This window comes from Eumetopias jubatus, unplaced genomic scaffold (assembly GCF_037043125.1).
Source record: "Eumetopias jubatus isolate StellerSeaLion01/CBP00866 unplaced genomic scaffold, mEumJub1_p1.0 scaffold_9, whole genome shotgun sequence".
NCBI classification, from domain to species: Eukaryota; Metazoa; Chordata; class Mammalia; order Carnivora; family Otariidae; genus Eumetopias; species Eumetopias jubatus.
The window spans coordinates 96,924,939-96,947,309 of NW_028274815.1; the positions used below are offsets into that span (position 1 = coordinate 96,924,939).

Genomic DNA, 22,371 nt, shown 5'->3' on the forward strand with positions numbered 1-22,371 from the left:
AAGCTGCAAACAGTTCTTAAATCCAGACCTGTCCAGGAAGAAGGGGTTTTAGACAAGCACTTCCAACTTGACAGAGAGCAAATCAAACAGCAAAAAAGGAACTTCTGGCACAGTGCAAGAGAGAGTAAAACAGATGAGAATACCCTCAGCAATGAGAAAATAATATTCATCAGCAGATGGGATGCCATTAAAAAAAGAATTGAGAGGGGCGCCTGGGTGGCTCAGTCGGTTGAGCGTCCGATTCTTGATTTCAGCTCAGGTCATGATCTCAGAGTCATGATATTGAGCCCTACATTGGGCTCAGAGCTGGGTGTGGAGTCTGCTTGATATTCTCTCTCACTCTCTCTCTCTCTCTCCCTCTTCCTCTGCCTCTCCCCACCCCCCTGTTCAAGCTCTCTCCCTCTCAAAAAAAAAAAAAAACTGAGAACAAGAAAGAGCTGGAGATGTAGCCAATATAAAAAATTCAATTAAAAAGTTGGATTATGGAAGACATGTATTCACTTGTTTTACTGTCTGCTTCCCTGGCTAGAAGGTAAAACACCATAAGTCACTGTTTATATAGTGCCCAACACACAGAGCAGTGCCTGGCACAGAGTAGGGGCTCAGTACATATTTGTTGACTGTATAAATGAATGCCTCCAAAAAAAAGTAGAGCAAAAAAGTGATGAAGAGTAGTAAAGAAAAATTATAAAATAATGAAAAAGGTCTGGAATGTCTATTAGGAATTTCAGACAAAGAGAACAATAACAACAAAACAGAAGGGGAAGAAATTGCTAAAAAAAATAAGAAAATCCCCCGAACTGAATAAGAGTCTCTAGAAATTCAGAGTCCACTCAGGGATCAGCCAAATGAATAAAAAAAAAGCCACACAGAGGTGCCTGGGTGGCTCAGTCGGTTCAGTGTCTGACTCTTGGTTTTGGCTCAGGTCCTGATCTGATGGGTCATGGGATCCAGCCCCGTGTCAGGCTCCAAGCTCAGCAGGTGTCTGCTTGGATATCCTCTCCTTCTGCCCCTCCCCCCACTTGCGTTTTCTCTCTCTAAAATGGGCAAATAAATCTCTAAAAAAAAAAAAAAAGAGCCACACGAGGTGCATCACTGAGATTTCAGAGCACTAAAGAGAGGGTCCCAAGACTCCAGGGAGGAAAAAAATAGGTCACAGTCAAAGGATTGGGACTTCCCACCTACAATATTGGGATTGTTAGAATACGGTGGATCCATGCTTTCAAAATTCTGAGGAAAAAAATGTTATCATTTATCTATACCCAGGCCGATTAGTAATCAAGTGTGAGAATAGAATGAAAACATTTTCAGGTATGAAAAAGTCTCCAAAAAATTATACACTTCTTCACAAAATTATGGAAACATGGAACCAAGAAAACAGGGGATCCAACAGAAGATGTAAAAGGAGATGACAAACGTGTGTGTGAAGCAGAACTAAGGAGCAATCAGTCCAGATTGTAGCAGGACAGAGAGCTCCAAGATTAAAAAAAAAAAAAAAAAAAAGAGCCATTAAAGTACTGGAAAAGTTTGTGTGGAAATTATACTGAGAGGTTGAAGGGTGTGGAACGAAGTGGAAATAAGCCTAAAGGAGACTAGGCAAATGTAAAAAAAAAGGATGAAGTTAACTCCAGGAAGAAAAGTTATACAAGAAACTTAATTACGGCTTATTCCTTTGGTTTAGCAACAAACTATATTTGCATAGCTAAAACAAGGTAAATATGAATGATTCAACTAAAAACTGCAATTCCTTTTATTGGGAAGACAGCTGGAAAGAAAGTGTTGAGGGGGGTCGAATCCTCATTAACAAACCCCATATAGGATTGATAAATCAAAGATATTAGTAAAACCTCATGCCAGAAAAAATAGCTAGTAGTTGAAAGTGGTTACTTTTATTTTTCACTTTTTGGTTGTCAAATGAACCTTTATTGAAATATTTTCCTTTGTAAACACTACATCGAAAACTAATGATGTAATGTATAACATTGTGATTAATATAACAATAAAAAATTATTAAAAAAGAAATACATGTCTTTGGGAGTGGCACATGACCAGGTACATAGGGCTAAGTCTTTGTTTCTCCCATCCCTTCCCCTAACCTCCTTAGATAGGCCCTAGAAGTTCCTCTGTTTTTGTTTTGTTTATTTTTTGTTGTGAACTACCCAACGGTCTAAAGCAGGAGTCTTAATTAAGGTTAGAGTTTTGGAATCAGCTTGGCTACTTACATAGTCTACAACTTGGGACAAAGTTTTAATCTTGCTATGTCTCAAGTTTCTCTAAGTGCAAAATGTGGGGGATAATAATAATACCTAACTCATGGGGTTGTTATAAAAATTAAAATAGATTGCAAAATAAAAAAATTAATAAAAATAAATAAATATTTTCCTTTGTAGTTCTTAACTAGCTGGGCATTCCACTGCACCACTGTTGATGTCGCCTATGATGTCATGAGGGTGGCGGCCATCCACACTGCAGCCCACAGACTGGGCGGTCCCCAAGATCTCTTTAATGTTCCAGAGAACTCTTCGCCTAAAGATCGGTGTCGCATCTGTCGCTCATTGTTGACAATCTCATCAAAAGTGATGTTTCCACCGTGCTTAATGTTTTTCTGCTTCTGTCTGTCGGCGGTTCCTTTAGGGCTTTAATAATCAGGGCAGAGGCAGAAGGTACCACTTCAGTCAGGGCCTGTCTGTTCTGAATGGTCAGTTTCACTGTAATCCTCAGACCCTTCCAATCCCTGGCTTGGAGTCATCACCAATCTTTTTTGGAGACAGACCCAGGGGGCCTGTCCTGGGGGCCAGGGCAGACGTGGCACCGACTTCCCCACCCTTGCACCTCAGGTACATGACTTTGATCTCATTGGGGGTCGAACTTAGGTGGCGTGGTGGAGGCGGCCGGTGTTGGGTGAACCCGGGTTCGGGATGAGAGAACACAGCTGCACCCTGGCCTCCTCCAAGCCGAAAACCAAAAGTGTTACTTAAAAAAAAAAATAGAATAGGGGTTAGAGAGGCAAAGCAGGCAACTTTATTTATTTTTTTTAGCATTTTTGGTTTTTAAGAATTATAAGCATCTGTTGCTTTGATAAAAATTAATTTCAGAGAAGTCATGCCGGCTAATACTGCGGAAACCAGTTGGAGGGGAGGACAATCAAGATGAGGAGATGGTTAGGAGTCGCAGCTGCACAGAAAAGAGGCAGCGGAGGAGGGTTCCAAAGGTACAAAGGACAGGGCGTGGTGCTGCAAAAGCGAGCGGGGAAGGAAACCTACGACGGTGGGTTTCTGATTCGAACAACGGAGTGTTCTCTGAGAGAGGGAGGGGAGAGCGGGCTGTGGGTGAAGGTGGCGACTTCCGCTGTGGGACTGGACGTAGCTAGGGGACATCCAAGTGGCAATGCTAGGTGGATATGGATCTCGAGTTCAGAGGAGTTTGGTCGGGGCTGGTGTGAGAGGGTTGTGAGGGTAGATCTAGCTAACACACCCCGACAAGTCCCAGGGAAATCTAAGCCAATGTCCCCTTGGGCCGCACTAGTTTATGGATCCTGGGTAAACTGACTGCCAGCGGAAGGAAGGTAGAAGCATTCATCCTGCGTGTCATCTGTTGGTAGCTCTCACCTGCCAAATGCCCCAAGTCCTCGTTCTTATGTTTCTCTGCTTTGGGAATGTCTCCCGTAAGGTTTATACTGCTGTTCCTGCCTCTCTGTGCTTCGGATTCACTGCCTTCTCTCACCTTCCCTGCCCACCATACGCTGCTTCTTGCTCATCTGTTTGATGCCAATCACCGTGGTCCACTAGGGCACCTACCCTACCGGCACTGCCCCTTTCTTGACCTCTGGTATCCCTTGGAAAGGGGCTCTCTGCTGCTGGCATCTGAAGCTGTTACCTGCTATCCTGGCATCTTTCCTCACTTAGGTTGACTGCACCCAAACACTGGTAGAACAGACATCAAGGAGAAATCAAGGCAGCGGTTTGAAGGTACCAGATAGTTCTATAGCAGGAAACTAGAAACGATGGATTTCTGTCCTACCAGTCATCCCTAATCCTCATAGGGTCCCGAATAGCTACAAACAAGAAACATTACTCAAATGAGAAACGAAGGCCACTTTTTTTTGTGAGTGGGGGAGGAGCAGGGGGAGAATCCCAAGCGGGCTCCACGCCTAGCACGCACAAGGGGCTTGATCTCAAGACATCATGACCTGAGCAGAAATCAAAGTCAGATGCTCAACCAACTGAGCCACCCAGGTACCCCACGAATGCCTTTCTTAATAACTCAGGCGTACTCAGTAATCCACAGGGCAGGGCTCTGATACAAAGTGACTGAGTCTCACAAGAGTGGAAGCCAAACACTGGGCTGGGAAGAAGCTGATCAGACTTTGTCACTGTGGTTGAGAAGCGAGGCCTCCTAGGCTACAGAAAGGGGGGTTGGGGGAAGTGTAGTGAGAGAGGCAACAAGGCAGACAAGAGCCCAAGCAGGCTCAGTGAGCAGCTGGCTGCCTTCGTGAGCCGGGTGCCAGGCTCTCCTAAGACCTCAACATACTCGGCTTTAATTCTGAGCTGTCCATACACATTTTTGATAAACACCCCTTTCTGATTTAAGCTCACTTGTGCGGGTTTGTTACTTGCAACCGTAAGAGACAGTGAAGACCAGTGCAGCACTCTAGGGCACGACCCACGTTGTCCTTTGTATCCCCCATGTCTAGAATACTGGTAGCACAGCTGGGGTTTAATCCACGCCTGCTGAAGGAATGATGGGTACCGGTACAGGTCCTATTAAAAAGGTCAAGTCTATTTAATTCAGGAGTTATAAAATCTAATTTATAACATACCAAGTACGCAACAGTACCCAAACGGCTGCTATAAATTCCAGGCTGAACATGGGAGATCAGCTGAATGAAACCTTCAAGGGACTGCTAAAGCCCTGTCTGCCGGCAACACGAGAGAAATACAAAGTCACACGAAACGTTACGTGTGACTTTGATCTTACGGAAGCTCAATGTGAAATTTCACTTCAACCTTTCACTCATGTAAGTATTGAGGGACACCTCTGAAATACGCAAGTTGACTTTTCCTCAAGGAAATATTTATTGCATACTACGAGTGATTATATTTTACAGCAAAATTAAATTAAATGGATACACTTTTCATAAACATAAATTGGAAATCAAGGCATCCATGAAATGTATATATATGCTGAACCAAAGTCCCAGTTTTCGGCATTCAGCAGCTAATCATGGTTCCCGTCCAGGGCCACCAGTCCATGATTTCAAAAAGTTGAGGATCTTGTCAGTGACTGGAACCAAATCTTCTTTATATGTGACAATTGTTTCCAAGTAAAATCCTTTCGGGGGCTCAAGCATTTCATTTCTTGAGACATCCTTTTGCTCTACTTCATCACCTTTAGAAAAAAATGGAACACCCGAATTATTAACTTTTAATTTTTTTTAAGATTTTATTTATTTGACAGAGACACAGCGAGAGAGGGAACACAACAGGGGGAGTGGGAGAGGGAGAAGCGGGCTTCCCGCTGAGCAGGGAGCCCCCCACGTGACTCGATCCCAGGACCCTGAGATCACGACCTGAGCTGAAGGCAGACGCTTAACGACTGAGCCACTCAGGCGCCCCTTAACTTTTATTTTAAGATAGCAGTCCTTAAAATTATTAGTCAAGTCTTGGAAATAAAATAAATTAAGGTAGGAATCACCCCTACCCCCGTCAGATTCCTGACACTATTTTCTTTCTGCGAAAAATAAAAATAAATATGACATGACCATTACAGACCCGTGTACTTTCGGGCCGCTGATAAGCTTTATCACCAAATGTAATCTTCAGCACGGTTTTTACAGAACAGCTTTCCTGAGATAAAACACTTAACAGATCATACAATCAACTCGTTTGAAATGTACCACCGAATGGCTTTTAGTATATTTAGATCTGTGCAACCGCAGTTTTCGGTTATTTTCCGCCTCTAGCAAGTCCCGCCCCATCAACTCCACCCCTTCAGCCTCCGGCAACTAGAATCGGACAGGGGTCTACGGACTTCCAGCACATTTCTGAAGGCTCAGGGATTTCCTTTTCCGCCCAGGAATTGGGAAGATTTTAATACCGCTCGGCTGGCGGAAGTGCTGAAACTGCTCGCCAAGTGCGACGGAGGCTCAGGTAACCGAGGCATCACCTCTTTAAATAAATCACCGTCCGGGGTCTCTGACATTCCCTCTGGAATCTTACACAGATTCTCCAAATACACAAGAAGTAGGTGGGAAGATTGAAAAGGTAGTTCCAGGCAGATTCCATTACAGCGAATTGCTCTCAACAATGGTTTTGCAGAATAAACCCGGTATTTGCGGCACAGCGAAGCCGCTTCTATGACCCCGTCAGGACGCCCCACCGAAGGCTGCGGGAGGGTCGTACCTGGTGGCTTGCGTTTTTTCCGGCCTAAATAAAACATGGAGCCCAGCGTGGTCCAAGCGCCCACCGCGTAGACCACGGACATCCGCCGGTACCAAGACGTGGCCTGGACCGCTCGCATTGTGCGGCTCCGGCAAGGATTCGACCCCGGGAGGCCCAGGGCGGAGGCGGGCCTTCCGGCCGGCGCGTCACAACAACAGCCACCTCCAATGGAGAGCCGATCCCGGGAGGCCGCTTCCTGCCCTGGCCCCGAGGCATCCTGGGGCGTGTAGTCCCAGTCCCGAAAGTGGCGCCGGGGAATTGGACCCTAAGGTGTGGGGTTTAGGGGGCTTCCGCGCTGCGCCGCGGAGGGACAGCCTCGCATACTACGTGACACCAAATGATAATTTCTCTGAACAAACTTCTCGCATGGAAAATTGTAACACCTGCCTTACACAGGATTCAGATGGTATTTGTAAAGATTACGTCCACTCCTGCAGCTCTCAGATACGCGAGAATGCCTGTCTCCCCCCGCAGCTCTTCCCCATTTTCCTTTCTGGAACCCAGTCCGGGTAAGCCTTGGGTTCACCCTGGTCAAAGGTAATCTCTCCACTGGGGTGTGGGTCCTATTCTTTACTGCCTCCCCGGGATTACACTCTAACTCTACCCACATCTCAAAAGCAGAACATCTCCTTTGACTGCCCACCTTCAACTTGTCCCTTAACTATACGTTTCTAAATTCAAAGCATAATCTACCCCCACTCCAACAGACCAAACAACTTGAGAGCAAAAGTGATGTGCTTGGCACAGCGTGGACATTCAGTAAATTGCCATATCCAGTAACTACTTTTCAGCCATAATCAAATTTGATTTCTAAAGCATTTGACACCATTGACCACACCTGCTCCTTTCATGGCTTCAAATACATAATTTTCTTCGGTATCTCTGTGTCCTTCAGGACTCTTTCCACTTCTCCCACCCTTTAGAAATTGTTTTGCCATACACAAAAAAATGAACTCTAAATGGATCATAGGCTTAAATGTAAAAGCTAAAACTACAAACCTAGAAGAAAACACAGGGGAAAATTGGCCACCTTGGGATGGGTAAGATTTTTTTTAGAATACAGACAGCATGAACCATAAAACAAATACTGGTAACTGGACTTTTTCAAAATTAAAACTTTTGCTCTTCAAAAGCCACAGTTAAGAAAATGAAACAAGCCACAAAATTAAATATTCAAATACCTATATTTGACCAAGGACTTGTATCCAGAATATAAAAGGACAACTTAAAACTCAATTATAAAAAGACAACCCTACTAAAAATCAGGCAACAAATTTGAACAAGCTCTTAACAAAAGAAGATATACAAATGGACAATAAGCACAGGGACATCATTAGTCATCACAGAAAAGCAAATTAAAACCACAAGACACCATTACACACCTATTAGAATGACTAAAATTTATATTAAGAATACCAAGAGTTATAAGGATTTGGAGCAATCAGACCTCTTACTAGTGGGAACATAACCTCTTTGCAATACTGACAGTTTCTTAAAAAGTTGAACATACACCTACCATATTACTCAGATATTCCATTCCTAGTAATTTATCCAAAAGAGATGAAAACATATCCACACAGACATGTAAATGGATGTTCACAGAGCTTTAGTCACAAGAGCCCAAAATGGGAAACAACCCAAATCGCCATCATCTGGTGAAACGATAAACGAAATGTGGCATACCACTCCGCAATAAAAAAGAATTACTGATATATGCAGCTACATGGTGAATCTCAAATGGATTATGCTAAATGAAAGAAGCCAGACACAAATGAAACTAGACAAAATTCTAGGAACAAACCAATCTGGAGTGGGACAAAGCTGACCAGTACTTGCCTCCTAAGGAAACCATTGGGGAGATAGAAATGTTCTGTATGGTGGTGGTGGTTTCATAGGCGTACACATCTGTCAAAACTCATTGAACTGGGGGCCCCTGCATGGCTCAGTCGGTTAAGCGTCTGCCTTGGGCTCAGGTCATGATCCCAGGGTCCTGGGATTGAGTCCTGCATCAGGCTCCCCGCTGTGGGGAGTCTACTTCTCCCTTTGCCCCTCCTCCCCACTTGTGTGTGCTCTCTCTCTCACACACACACATAAATAAAATCTTTAAAAAAAAAAAAACTCACTGAACTATATACTTTAAATGGGAGCAGCTCATTGTATGTAAGTTATACCTCAATAAAGTTGTTAAAAACAAAACAAAAACATCCGTATTCAGTTGCAAGATTGCTTCTCTTATCCTGAGCAACTTTGCTCATATTATTTATTTGTTAATGACTGAAATCTGCTCCAAATGCTCCTGAAAGCAAATACATATTAATTACTCCCAACCTGCTGGGCATTCTGTTATCTCTCACAAGCTCCCTAAACTCAAAAGGTCCAGGATTGAATTTATCAATGCTAGAAAAGAAAGAGCAAAGAACTCCTTCCTTCTTTTTCTGTAATTCAGAGAATGACTGACATATCACCCAAGCCAGAAACCTGATTTCAGACTCTTGCCTAACACCCCACCTCTGTCTAAATACCTGCCTCTGTTCAGGCCTCACCTGGATTCCAGCTTCCTCGCATCCATCCTGCCACTCTCCTGTTTTTAAAATCCCTAACTGGTCATTTCCCCTGCCTAAGAGGTCAGAGGCTTTCCTTGCCTTCAAGATGGATTTCAGAGTCTTCATTAGGCACACTGGGCTCCATGCTTTCCACCTCAGGATGGCTGCTTTCCATACACTATTCCCCATCTCCATGTTCTCTCTGGGAACAGCCACCAGTACCGAGGTAGAACCTGCATGGCAATGTCTTCTATATTATATGCCACCACTGGTGGCACCCAGTGGTGCCACCTCACCTCAGCACCTAAACTCATTGTCACTGAAGAGAACACCAGTGCAAGGTGCGTCTATCACATCCTACCTTCTGTTAATTTGAAATGGAAAGGCCCAAGGTGGAACAGTTTCACCCTTAATCTCTATAGGTTTCTGTGCTCTTCTGTATGATGTATCTCAATTAAAAATTTTATCGGGCACCTGGGTGGCTCAGTTAAGCATCTCTTGATCTCAGTTCAGGTCTTGATCTCAGGGTCATGAATTCAAATCCCGTGTTGGGCTCCATGCTGGGCATGGAGCCTACTTAAAAAAAAAAAAAAATCTGGGGCACCTGGGTGGCTCAGTCTGTTGAGCGTCTGCCTTTGGTTCAGATTATGATCTCAGGGTCCTGGGATCGAGCCCCATGTTGGGCTCCCTGCTCAGTGGGGAGTCTGCTTCTTCCTCTACCTCTGCTCCTCCCCCCTGCGCTCTCTCTCAAATATTTTTTTAAATCCAAAAAATAAGAAAAATATCCTACAGAAAATGTACACAGAATAGAAGCCCTTGGCATTTAAAATGTGTTAAACACCTTAAGATAGGAAAGGTCCCCAGAATGTACACCAAAGGCAAAAGGCTGTGATACAAATTCAAAATATAAAGAAGAATCAATCCAGATGGCCCAACATCCAATGAATAGGAGTTTCCAGCTTTGTTTTTCTAGAGGACTCAGTACCTTCTCATAAATTACATACTTTACTTCTAATTTTTTTTTTACTGTTTGTCTTCCCTAACTAGAACACAAGCTCCACCAGGGCAGAAATTTATTTTATTGGCTACATTCCCAGTGTCTGTAAGATACTCCGTACATAGCAAATTGTCGAATGAATAAAAAAATAGCTCCAAAGTTCCAAGAGAAAGTTGTTTGGGGCCTAGAATTTTATACCCAGCAAAGCTGTCAAGTATGAAGACAGAATAGATTCAGTGAGTTATCTCCCATGTAATTTAAGATAGCAGATGACTTATGGGATAAAAGGAATTGTAGAACCCAGGCCTCAAAACAAAAGAAATTCCTGGATGACTTGTCATAGCAAATCAGCCTGTGATGAAAGGGGAGATCAAGAATGGACTTCAGGGCGCCTGGGTGGCTCAGCTGGTTGGGCGACTGCCTTCAGCTCGGGTCATGATCTTGGAGTCCTGGGATTGAGTCCACATCAGGCTCCCTGCTCAGCAGATAGTCTGCTTCTCCCTCTGACCCTCCATGCTCTCATGCCCTTTCTCTCTCTCTCAAATGGGTAAATAAAATCTTTATAAAAAAAATAAACAATGGACTTCATTCAGTAGAATAAGAAATTCAAATTTCTGAATAAAGAGAAAACAAAATCTTCTCCCCCCGCCAAAAAAAATTAGAATCTCTAGGGAAAACAACAACAAATACATGAAGTTATGATGCAAAAAAGAAGAAACCAACCTGTGGAGTGCTAGAATGTAAGAACGTGACTGATTTTGTCACTGGGAACGTTTTCCTTCAAGTGGTGTAGGGACTGAGACAGCAAACCCTTGGAGAAAAATGTAATACTACCTGACTCGAACACGGACAATGTTTACATTATCACCATTGTGTAAATGATCTTTATTAGTTTTCAACTTTCAGAATGAACTTTGAGACAGAAGACGTAACTGTGCTTATAGGTCAGAATGTAAATTTTACCAACCTTGATAATATAAAAATAAAGGTATAGAAAGGTCCTCATTTTGGAAAATGGGAATTGAGAGACACATTGGCTAACACTGATACATCAACAAATAACTTGAAAGGAAAGGTTAAAACCAGTCACCTCTAAAAAGTAGTTCTAGGCTCAGGGAGTGAACTGTTATTATAAAGCTCTTTAGGATACACTGTTTTGTTTTGTTTCTTAAAACCATGCATATATTACTTTGATTAAAAAACAGTACCTGTTCATTTTACTTGATGCCCGAGATAAATGTATTGTCACTCTGTTACGGCCACTGATGCCCATCAGCCACTCTTTATGGCTACCTGGGCTGTGCTGTTTACATGTGAGTTAGGGACCATGCACTCCAGACAGTTCTGCCTTGATGATAAAGTTTCACCTATTTCAAGCTTTCCCTCGGTTAACATTAAGACAGAAAAGGAGGATTAAGTTCAGGAAATATCTCTCAGGGGAGTCACTAAAAACACACACATACACACACAGAGACTTCAGGAAATCAAATTTGTATTAGGACTATTTTAGCCGGTGCTTTCTTTATCCAGATTTATTTCCTTTCTGATCATTATGATTTTCACCTAAATAAGTTGCCAAAATACATTACCTCTGATTTTATATAACTGTAAAGTTAGGATATAAAAAGCATATAAACATCTACAAGTACCAAAACGTTTATGACCTTAGAACTTCATGATGCAGGAAAAGGGGCACAAATAAGGAATACAAATAAATTATAATCTAAAGAGTTACATACAATGCTTCCTTTGATTATTTATTAAAACCCACAAGTAAAGTGAAAGGAATGTTTTTAAGCCGTTATCAGCAATTGTGAACACAATCCGATGTGTTCTTCAATGTTCTGCTCACATCTTCCAGCTTAACAAGCACTGGAGACAGCCAGCTTCTTCAAATGATCCATGAATACCTGCAGGCTAACATCATCAGTTAGGATGGGTGCTCCTGTTTCCTGAAATTTAATGGTGAAGATTTATTGGCAGGTATCTGAAAAGCTGGTTAGAATTCATGAATTATTAAGGACCCTTCCACCACCCTGGAACACTCACAGTGTTACCCCCTCTGCTAGGTAGGAGGACTCTCGCCACTGCCATCCTCTGCTTAGCTAACTATCCTATCAACTGAAGCATAATTTCCCCACAAAACCCTTCTCCGACCCACTGAGGTCAGGCCATCCCTGCCACTACAGACAGTTCGGGCATATGCCCTTCTGCTTTAATCCTCTCCATAGTGCTGATGACTCGCCCAGAGTCTGGCTGCCCATCAAGCATGAGCTGCTGGAGGCCACACACCCTGTGTCTCACCTTCTCCATCACTCTGCCAGCACCTAACCCAATGTTCTTCATGCCCTGCTTACAAGAGAAGCTTGTAGGGTGGCATATTTACTAATGAGTGGATCAGGATCTCCACTGAAAAGAATATCTGTACTATCAGAAAATGTTCATGATTTATGTAACGTGAAGGGAAAAGAACTGAATAGAAACCTTGATTTCTAGTAAGATCCCAAATTTGTAAAAAATAAGTAAAAATATACATAATATACACATTTTATATTACCTACAAAGAAGCTGGAAGTACTTAACTCTAGATAGTGGCATTATAAGTAATGTTAATTTTCTTTCTTAATCTTTTCTTTAACATATTCAAATTTTCCAAAATGATACTGCACTACTATTAGGAAAATATAAGCATAATTAAAATTTTATAAGATGCCTTCCGGGAAGAAGGAGTACCTGTGCTTTTCTCTATTCCTTCCACTAAGCACAACTAGAAACCCTGGGCATTTTATATAAAAGAAACATAAGACTATGAAAGGTGGAGAGAAGAGAGCAGACAAACCAGGGCCCTGAGTCCCAAGGAACAACACAGTGATGAGTGCCTTGGGTTTCCTTTTTGCCTCATATATCCCAGGCCTGGAGCTGAAAAGGTTGGAAACAATCACTGGACACAGACAAAAACAGAGAGAAAGCCAACTTTCTCTAGCTAAAGGACCAGCATAGCCTAGCAAGACAACAAATGTTAGATAATAACTCCAGCCAAAGGTGATAGAAAAAAATGTGGCCCCACCCACACCAGCAAAGGCTGAGTGAGCACCGTAGACTGCCACCCTCACAAGACAGTAACAAGGGACCCCCAACACCCCTACCAGGATGCTCTCTGAGAAGGCTAAGTATGGCACTGGGAACTTCCTCCCCAACGGCCAAGGGGATGTCTCCCTAATTGCCATGGTACCAGTAGAGACAATTTGGGGAGCCTGCACTTCGACCCAGACCTGGCAGTAGTAAGATGTCCTCCGTGCCCCCTGCATTAGGTATCAGAGGTGGCCTAGTGGAGAGTCAGCACTTTCACTACCATCCAACACTAACAAGGCCATCTCCATGGTGGGATTAGTGGAGACTAGGTGGGGAGCTGGAAACACCCATCCCCACCCAACAGTAACAGTGAATTGTCCCCCACCCAGATGTCATGTCAAGAGGCCAATGGAAAACCTGGTTTGCTATCTGGCAGTAATGAAACAATGTCTTCCCCAATTCTCTCCCAAAGCAGTATGATTAAAAGCCAGCTAAAACAGCCGATTTCAATAGATCCAGGGTCTCATAACAAACATGTAAATGTTCACATTTCAATCAAAAATCACTTGTCATACCAACAGCCAAGATCTCAAAGTGAATGAAATACAGTCAGCAGGTATTAACACCAAATTGACAACAGTGTTAGAATTATCTCACAAAGACTTCAAAGCAGCTCCAATGAGCAATTACGAACATACCTGAAACAAATGAGAAAACAGAAAGCCTGAAAGAATGTCTCAGGAAAGAAGTAGACATAAAGAAAAACCAAAGTGAAGTTTTAAAACTGAAAAATACAGAAACAAATAAAAAGCTCGGTGTGTGAGTTCATTAAAGAAAAGGAAGAGAGGGTTCTAGAGGGGAGGGGGTGGGGGAATGGGTTAGCCTGGTGATGGGTATTAAAGAGGGCACATTCTGCGTGGAGCACTGGGTGTTATGCACAAACAATGAAACATGGAACACTACATCAAAAACTAATGATGTAATGTATGGTGATTAACATAACAATAAAAAAATTATAAAAAAAAAGAAAAAGGAACAGAGACAATAATCAGTGAACTGGAAGATAAAATAATAAAATTACCCAACTGAAAAATAGAAAACAGGTGGGAAAAAAATGAACAGGGGACCAGGGACCTGTGGAACCACAAAAGGCTTGACATGCATGTCACTGGAGTCCTAGAGAGAAAGGAAAAGGAAGATGGGCTGAAAAACTATTCAAAGAATAATGGCTGATAACTACCCAATTTTGGCAAGAGAGATAAATACACAGAATCAAGAAGCCAAGCAAATTCTCAATAGGATATATCCAAAGAAATCCACACCAAACGCAGGGTATTTAGACTTCTGAAAAACTAGTATTAATAAAGAAACAATCTTGAAAGCAGCCAGAGAAAAATGACATCTTACCTATAGGGGAAAAACAATAATGACAACGAATTTCTCATCAGAAACCAGAGAAGCCAAGAGAAGTGGCAAAATATTTTTCAGATGCCTAAAGAAAAGGACTGCCACCAGAATCCTGTATCTAGAGAAAATATCCTGCCTGAATGAAGGGGACATCAGGATTCTCAAATGAAAGAAAACTAAGAATCTATCATCAGGAGACCTAAAAGAATGGCTAAAGGAAGATCTCTAAACAAAAAGGAAATGATAAAGAAAGAAACTCGGGAGTATCAAGAAGGCATACAGAACACAGTAAACAAAAATATGGATAAATATAATAGGACTTGCATCTTCTCTTGAGATTTATAAATTATTTTTGATGGTTGAAGAAAAACTGTAACACCGACTAATCATGTAGAAGAAATACTTAACACAATTATAAATGGGGCAAGATAAAGGAATATAAAGGGGAGTAAGGTTATTTTAAGGATTTTATTTATTCATTTGAAACAGATAGAGACAGATAGAGAGAGAGGATGAGCAGGGGGAGAGGCAGAGGGAGAAGCAGACTCCCTGCTGAGCTGGGAGCCCGACGTGGGGCTTGATCCCAGGACCCAGAGATCATGATCATAATCCAATTATAAAATGAATAAAGATTTCATTGAAGAAAATATATAGATGGAAAAGAAGTACATGAAAAGATGCTCAGCATCATTAGTCATTAAGAAAGTGTAATTTAAAACAATGTTATACCACTACACATCTATTGGAATAACTAAAAATCAAAATAATGACAATACCAAATGTTGGCAGGATGCAGAGAAAATGGATCACTCATACATTGCTAGTGGGGATGCAGAAGGAGGCAGTCCACTCTGGAAAACAATATGGTAGTTTCTTAAACTAACCATGTGACTACCATACCACTGAACAAATGTACTCCTGGGCATTTATCTCGGAGAAAGGAAGACTTCTGTTCGTGAGAAACCTATACATGACTATTCATAGCAGCTTTATTCTTAACAGTAAGGAACTGTGAACAACCCAGATGTCCTTCAACAGGTGAACGGTTAAACAACTACAGTACATCGATAACAACTACAATGTATCAATACCACAGAATATTACCTGGCAAGTAAAAAGAAACAAATTATTGATGCATGCAACAACCTGGATGAATCTCTAGACAATCATGCTGAGGGAAAAAAGCCAGTCCCCAAAGGTTACATACCACGCGATTTCACATACATAATATTCTTGACAAAATCATAGAAGTGAAGAACACGGCAGCAGTCGCCAGGTGTTAAGAGGTGGAGGCTGGAGGGAAGTGAGAGTGACCTATACAAGGGCAAATGAGAGATCCCTGTGGTGATGGAAACGTGTATCTGGACCTTACCTATGTCAATAGCCTGACTGTGATACTGCATTATGGTTGTGCAAGATATTCCCACTGGGGGACACGAGGTGAAGAGCACAGAGAATCTCTCCATATTACTTCTGACAACTGCTTGTAAATTTACAACTGCCTCAAAACAAAGTTTAATTTTCAAAAATGCTATAAGAAAAGAGGGAATGGAAAGACTTGAGAGAGATATAAATGTTGGGAATAAGTAGCTAAAGGAGACAGAGGCTGAAAAGTGAGGAGGAGATAGAGCCAGTGGTGAGCAGGTGTTTTTGCCCCACATCCTTGGGAGAGAGAAGAGTGGGGTTGGGGGGCAAAGGGGGATCTGGGGAGATGTTGCCATGTCTATGAAGAGAGCCAAACGCAGGTCACACTACAGTTCTGCCCTCTGGCCCGAATCTGTCATATTAGGCTGTGTACTGCAGAAGGGGATCCACACGAGGTGCCCCCTCCCGTCTCAGCTATGTACTGAAAGGTTTTTCTCCCCCCCAGCAAAATACCTGAGTTAGTCTGTCTCTAAGGCCAAAACAGATCCATTTGGTAACTAGTTTTTCAAAAAGGAGCCTGGCCTCCTCCCCAGATACCTGACAATTTCTTTCTTTTTTTTTTTTTTTTTTTTAAGATTTTTGTTTATTTGTCAGAGAGAGAGAGAGAGCACAAGCAGGAGGAGCAGCAGAGGGACAGGGAGAAGCAGGCTCCTCACTGAGCAAGGAGCCCAATGTGGAACTCGATCCCAGGACCCTGGGATCATGATCTGAGCCGAAGGCAGACGCTTAATGACTGAGCCACCCAGGCGTCCCCTTGACAATTTCTTACCTGTCCCCAGGCATACAGGTTATTGTGTGTCTGAGATGGGTTCACTTTGGACAAAAGGAATCGAGCCTTTAAAAACACAAGAGATTTAAAGATTGTAAGTGACATTAATATTGGTGTAATAGGAAAAAAGTTTTTACCACATTTCCTTTTGTTAAATTAGCTTTTTTTTTTTTAAAGATTTTTTTTATCTATTTCTGTGTGAGAGGGAGAGAGAGAGTGAGAGTGAGAATGCACAAGCAGGGGGAGTGGCAGGCAGAGGGAGCAGCAGCTCCCCACTGAGCAAGGAGCCAGCTGCAGGACTTGATCTCAGGACCCTGGGATCATGACCTGAGCCGAAGGCAGACGCCCAACCGACTGAGCCACCCAGGCGTCCCTAAATTAGTTGTTTTTTTTTTTAACACCACAAAGGCACCCATTTCATTAGTGTAAGCCAATGACTCTCTATTTATTAGGGTTCCTGAAGCATGAAGTGTTTTATTTTGGCAATCCTCTACTTTTACATTAATGTTACCACTCATTTAATAAGTCATATTTGGAAGTTTGCCCGAGTGTCAATTTAAGTCACCACATGAAATATTAACCATGCCGTTTGGATATACAGCCATTTACCTCATGAAACCACCAGAACACGAGAGCTGGAATTCAGCTCACTCACCTGGCTGCCTCCGTGCTCCGTGTTAATGTAACGTGGCATGGGGAAGCGTGCTTGCAGAATCTCTTGGGCATCATCCAGTGGTGCTTGCAGGAGGTGCTTGAAGTTTTCATACTCAGCCATGTCCTGGTACCCAGCTTTACGCCACTGGGCTATGGTCTGCACCAAGACAAACCAACAACCAAAACCATTGTGGAAACATGGAAACAACAGTCTTTTCTGACACTCCTGACATTCTAACACTCCCACTACCACCCAGAACTTGTTTCCAGTGAAGAAGTCATGTCAAGAACGACGAGGTGCAGTAGGTAGCAAGGGGAGCTGGGTAGGACAAGCGTGAGTAAGCAAAGAGATGCAGCCAGGACACCCCCACCTACACAGTTCTCCCAGAAACGTCAGAGCCATCAGTCACACCTCTTCCCTATCTACCTGTACATACCAACCATCTAAAAACACCCAGGGAACAGCTGTCCCGAGGAGCCACCCGGCCTTTCCATCTCCACTGCCATCACTGGGTCCAGCCGCCCATGTCCTTCCAGCTGGTAGGGAAAGGGATCTATTGGCTTCCTACATGGAATCCATCCCCTCTTTCTCTTCCCTAGGGGCACATCTCTACGCCTAACTCCAGTGCCTAGTGTCACCCAGACTCATCCCCAACTCCCCTGGGCTCTGAGTTAGGACACCCTTGGTGGGGGAGAGAAAAGCTGCAAGGATCAATGCACGGGTGTTCATTAGGCAAGTAGAAGGCAATATCCTACAGCATAGAAGGTAAAGCCAATCTCCCCACCTCAGCTGACACTGTGTCTCCCCCTCTTTTATCCCCATTGGCAACAGCTCTAGAAAATGCCTTGTGCACACAGGAAATCAAGAAATATTCGCTAACTGATTAATATAACTTTAGAAATAACCTAACGTGCATTCACGTGTTATTCAGGGGACACTAAAAAAGAAAACAGCGGAGAGGGGAAAGGGAGTAAGAGGATGTAACGAGTGATCGATGGGTTTCAAAAACAGAACTGTTAGTCTGATACCAGAAGGAAGATTCTCTTTAGGTGCTTCCTTCTGCAGCCTGCTCTCCCCTTTTCAGAGTTTCCAGTAGTATTTTTCAGGTCTTAATTTCTGACTGACTGGTAGCATAGAGGAAATGCCCATAAGCTTGTTTGGGTCCAAGAGTTCATCCGAACACCCACAACCAGCAGACATGGGGCTTTTGGAGAGTGAGAACCATGTCACTGTCTTTGTCTTTAGAAACCATCACTTGCATGCACACAGACAGTACTCAATAAATGTGTGAATGAGCAGGATGGGGGTTGTGGTCAGAAAGTCTTTAAGGCTGAGCTGAAGGCATAGAAACCTACATCATTATTGCTCCCATAGGAACCAGTGGGAACAGCAGTTGGTCACCCAACGGGCAAGCGCCTAGCAGAGTGGGTGTTAATATGCTGAAAAAAGTTAAAAACTGTAAAATGCATATTACTATCAGAAAACGAATTCGTCCTAACTTATTAAGGGAATTCTGAAATACAATGTATGCCTTTGCAGAACATTTGAAATCACATCTAACATATAGATAGACTAGGAAGTCAAGTCAATCACCAAAGCAATTTATTGAAGGTAGAGAATGGACAAGAGAAGGAAAAGAATTTATCAATGAACATAATGCTCAGTTAAAGGATTTTCTTCAGAGGAGCCATTCCCTTCCTTAGGAAACCCCTCTGAGGAAGAAAGGGGCTCCCCCCTGAAAGCCATCCACAGTCATCCTAGGGATCCACAGACCAGTGTAAGGGTCAGGGTGCCATGTTATTTCATCAAAGAAAAACTGCAGTCCCAAATTTATTGTTTTTGGTGTTTTTTTTTTTTTTTAAGATTTTATTTATTTGTCAGACAGAGAGTGAGAGAGAGAAAGGAGAGAGAGCACAAACAGGGGGAGCAGGCAGAGGGAGAAGCAGGCTCCCTGCTGAGCAAGGAGCCCAATACGGGACTTGATCCCAGGACCCTGGGATCATGACCTGAGCTGAAGGCAGATGCTTAACTGACTGAGCCACCCAGGCATCCCCAAACTTATTGTTTACTAATAACTCTAATGTAACTCCAAAAGGACAGCAGGGTCTGTCAAGAGTCAACTAAGGGAAAGTACACTGACCTTGTCTTGCAACTCGAAAAGCAGTAAGTTAGAGTGATTTAAAAGGACCACCTGAGATTTACTTACAGCAAATATAATTAAAATTACTGAGTATACAAATACCCCAGGGACCTGAAAAAAAGATTTAACTGCTATACTCATTCTAATAAACAGCGGGTCTTCTAAGCCCCAATTATTCCAAATGTCACAAAAACCTAAATTAAGAAAAAGAAAGCCAAAACAATAGGAAGGAAAGAAATTAGTATCTTCTTACCTCACCAAGATAAATGACAATTTGGAAGAAAGTATCCATCAGCAAAATTCTGTCAGCTAGAATGCTGCTGCTGTCCAAGAGTACTGGCTGAAGAAGAAGGGAGAGAGACGGCGTTGGTCTTCCCCCTGTGCCCCCGACGGCGACCGCTCCACCCCCCCCACCTAGGTGGTCTACACAACGGCTACGTACGAATGGCACCCAGCACAATGGCTCTCTCCATCTTTAAGGAAACTCCTGCTTTCTGCTCCCTGACCCGGCAGTTCTAGGTATCAACTTTGTATGAGAAAGAGGCTCCAAATAATCCCTCATCAACTGGGAAGAGAGATTAAGGACATCTTTTGCTCCAGGAACCAGAGATAATTCTAAACATTCTCAGTTTTGTGTTAGAAATGTATTTTATCTATTGGAGACACAGCCTCTCAAATCTATTGCCATAGTTGACTGAAAACAGCGATGCCTGTATGAGAAAGAATAGCTTGTAATAGGAGTTTTAAAAGTTTATTACAACAATCCATTTTATTATAATTTCTATTTCAATGATAAAAGTAATGTACTCTTTAAGGAAAATTTGAAAATTTGTCTCCAAGTCCAACAAATATTCATCATTTATCTTCACATAGTTTTAATTCTTGTATGCTAAAAAATACATAATTTAGGAAAGTTTCTATTTTGATTTTTTTCATGTAATTTTATTTTTTTTAGTAATATCTATACCCAATGAGGGGCTTGAACTCACAACCCAGAGATCAAGAGTCCCATGCTTGGCCGACTGAGCTAGCCAGGTACTGCCCCCTTTCTAAAATAATTACATTCGATGCTTGTATCTTTTTTCTTCTTGCTTTTTTTTTTTAATTTTTATTTTTAAGTAATCTCTAAGCCCAACGTGGGGCTCGAACTCATGACCCCAGGATAAAGGGTCGCCTGCTCTACCAACTGAGCCAGCCAGGCTCCCCTTCATATAACATTTTAATATTTTATCACACTACATAAACTTTGTAAATATTTCTTAGATTACTTATTTTCCTACTATTAAACACTTGGATTGTTTTCTAATCTCTATTATAATAGTTCATTTTCCTATTTCTTTGAACAAAGCTTTTCCTATATGTCAGAGGATTTCCTTCAGGCACAAGACATGGAATTACTGGGCCAAAGTAACTGGAAAAAAAAAAAGTACCTACGTATTTTTATGTTTTTTTTTTTAAAGATTTTATTTATTTATTTGAGAGAGAGAGAGAATGAGAGATAGAGAGCACAAGAGGGAAGAGGGTCAGAGGGAGAAGCAGACTCCCTGCCGAGAAGGGAGCCCGATGTGGGACTCGATCCTGGGACTCCAGGATCATGACCTGAGCCGAAGGCAGTCGCTTAACCAACTGAGCCACCCAGGCGCCCCTTATGTTTTTTTAATATATAATCCTGCCTTCCACAGATAATAGCTTTCTTTATATGTCCTGTGACTTTCTCCTATGTGTATTTTTTAATACTCAGAATTAATGTTAAATTACTATAAAGACTCAAAGTTTTCTTTTTTTTACAGCTTTGCTCTAAGAGTAAACTTGCTAGAAAAAAAAAAAAAAACAACCTGTATTACGTGATTCCAATTCTGACAAAAGCATTCAGGTAAACCTCACCTCTGGTGGCCCGTGGAATGAATAGGAGTACAGAATGGGCTGGATCATGATGAGGGACTGGGTTAGATCCTGTCGGGCAAAATGGTGTCTGTAATACGATGACTCATCAGGACTGTTGTTAAACACTTGGAGAAATGGAGATCTTCTAAGATGGAACATGAACTGCATTTACAAAGAAAAAAAAAAAAGACAAATGCATACAGCTGTAACTTTCTTAGACACCCAGACAGTGAGCTTGCCTCAGGTCTCTGAAAGAGAAGCTAGACTTTCAGACAAAGGCCTATGAATTCCTGTAAGCAGAAAGTACAATGGTAGTACCAAGGCCTGGAGGAAGAGGGAAACGGGAAATCTGCTGTTTAATAAGTATAGTTTTGCAGGATAAAAAAGTTCTGGAGATCTGCTGCATAACAATGTGAACATACTGAAAACTACTGAACTGCACACTGAAAAATGGTTAAGAAGGTGTTTTTCACCACAATTATAAACATTATTTTTAAGAAAGGGGGAGGGGCCCTGTGGGTGTGTCAAAGCTTCCACAGGTAAGGGGAAAGGCAAAGAAGAGTTTATTTCTGGAGTCACTAGGCCAGGCTGCAGACAGAATGTCTGCTCTAGAGAGGCCACAGTGCCGTAAGGAAAAGGCACACTCTGGGCAGCCACAACTGTTGTGAGCACAATACCAGAAAGTACTAGTAGGATGGGGTGGGGATGGAGGGACAGCAGGAAGCTTCCCAAGCCACTGGGGTCTGAAAGATGTTCATGAAGAGGCCAGAGGGAGGGGACTCCAGCTGCATGAGAGGCACTCAGGCTGGTGCACTGGCATCAGGGGTGGAGGGAAGAGAGGGATAAGAGAGGAGGCTGGAGAGGTATGTTCTTTACCCTGAGATCAGAAGGGGCAAGTCAGACTTTTAGCTCTCTCTAAAGAGGTGCCAATACTTAATAAATAAAAATAGAAATAAAAACAAAATAAAACGAGGTACCTGGGTTGCTCAGTTGGTTAAGAGTCCAACTCGTTTGTTTTTTTTTTTAAAGATTTTATTTA

At 42.5% G+C, this 22,371-nt stretch overlaps 2 protein-coding genes across 3 annotated transcripts in view; both read right to left on the minus strand.

The window, feature by feature from the left end:
• Window positions 1-5,051: 5,051 nt before the first annotated feature.
• Window positions 5,052-6,580, minus strand: SMIM26 (small integral membrane protein 26). The gene is made up of 2 exons (XM_028112944.2): window positions 6,402-6,580; window positions 5,052-5,388 (listed from the first exon to the last, which is right to left on the minus strand). The coding sequence occupies exons 1-2, from the start codon at window positions 6,517-6,519 to the stop codon at window positions 5,222-5,224; spliced, it is 285 nt and encodes a 94-aa protein (XP_027968745.1). The 5' UTR covers window positions 6,520-6,580; the 3' UTR covers window positions 5,052-5,221.
• Window positions 6,581-11,455: 4,875 nt separating this feature from the next.
• The window catches only part of SEC23B (SEC23 homolog B, COPII component), a 39,443-nt gene continuing 28,527 nt past the window's right edge, over window positions 11,456-22,371 (minus strand). Inside the window, exons 16-20 of one of the 2 annotated variants that reach the window (XM_028112942.2) lie at window positions 21,333-21,494; window positions 19,702-19,788; window positions 17,309-17,464; window positions 16,654-16,719; window positions 11,456-11,932 (exon numbers count right to left, since the gene is read on the minus strand). In XM_028112942.2, coding sequence (XP_027968743.1) covers window positions 11,843-11,932; window positions 16,654-16,719; window positions 17,309-17,464; window positions 19,702-19,788; window positions 21,333-21,494 — 561 coding nt within the window. In that variant the 3' untranslated portion in view covers window positions 11,456-11,842. Of the gene's footprint in view, window positions 11,933-15,215; window positions 15,774-16,653; window positions 16,720-17,308; window positions 17,465-19,701; window positions 19,789-21,332; window positions 21,495-22,371 lie in introns of those variants that run through there. The other variant, XM_028112943.2, reaches the window with a different exon arrangement.

Bases quoted from the DNA above. Each gene is read 5' to 3' on its own strand.
- SMIM26 (XM_028112944.2), bottom strand. From the start codon at position 6,519: ATGCGAGCGGTCCAGGCCACGTCTTGGTACCGGCGGATGTCCGTGGTC. The intron at 5,389-6,401 runs GTACGACCCTCC...TTTTTTCTAAAG, and splicing joins GAAAAAACGCAAGCCACCAG to GTGATGAAGTAGAGCAAAAG.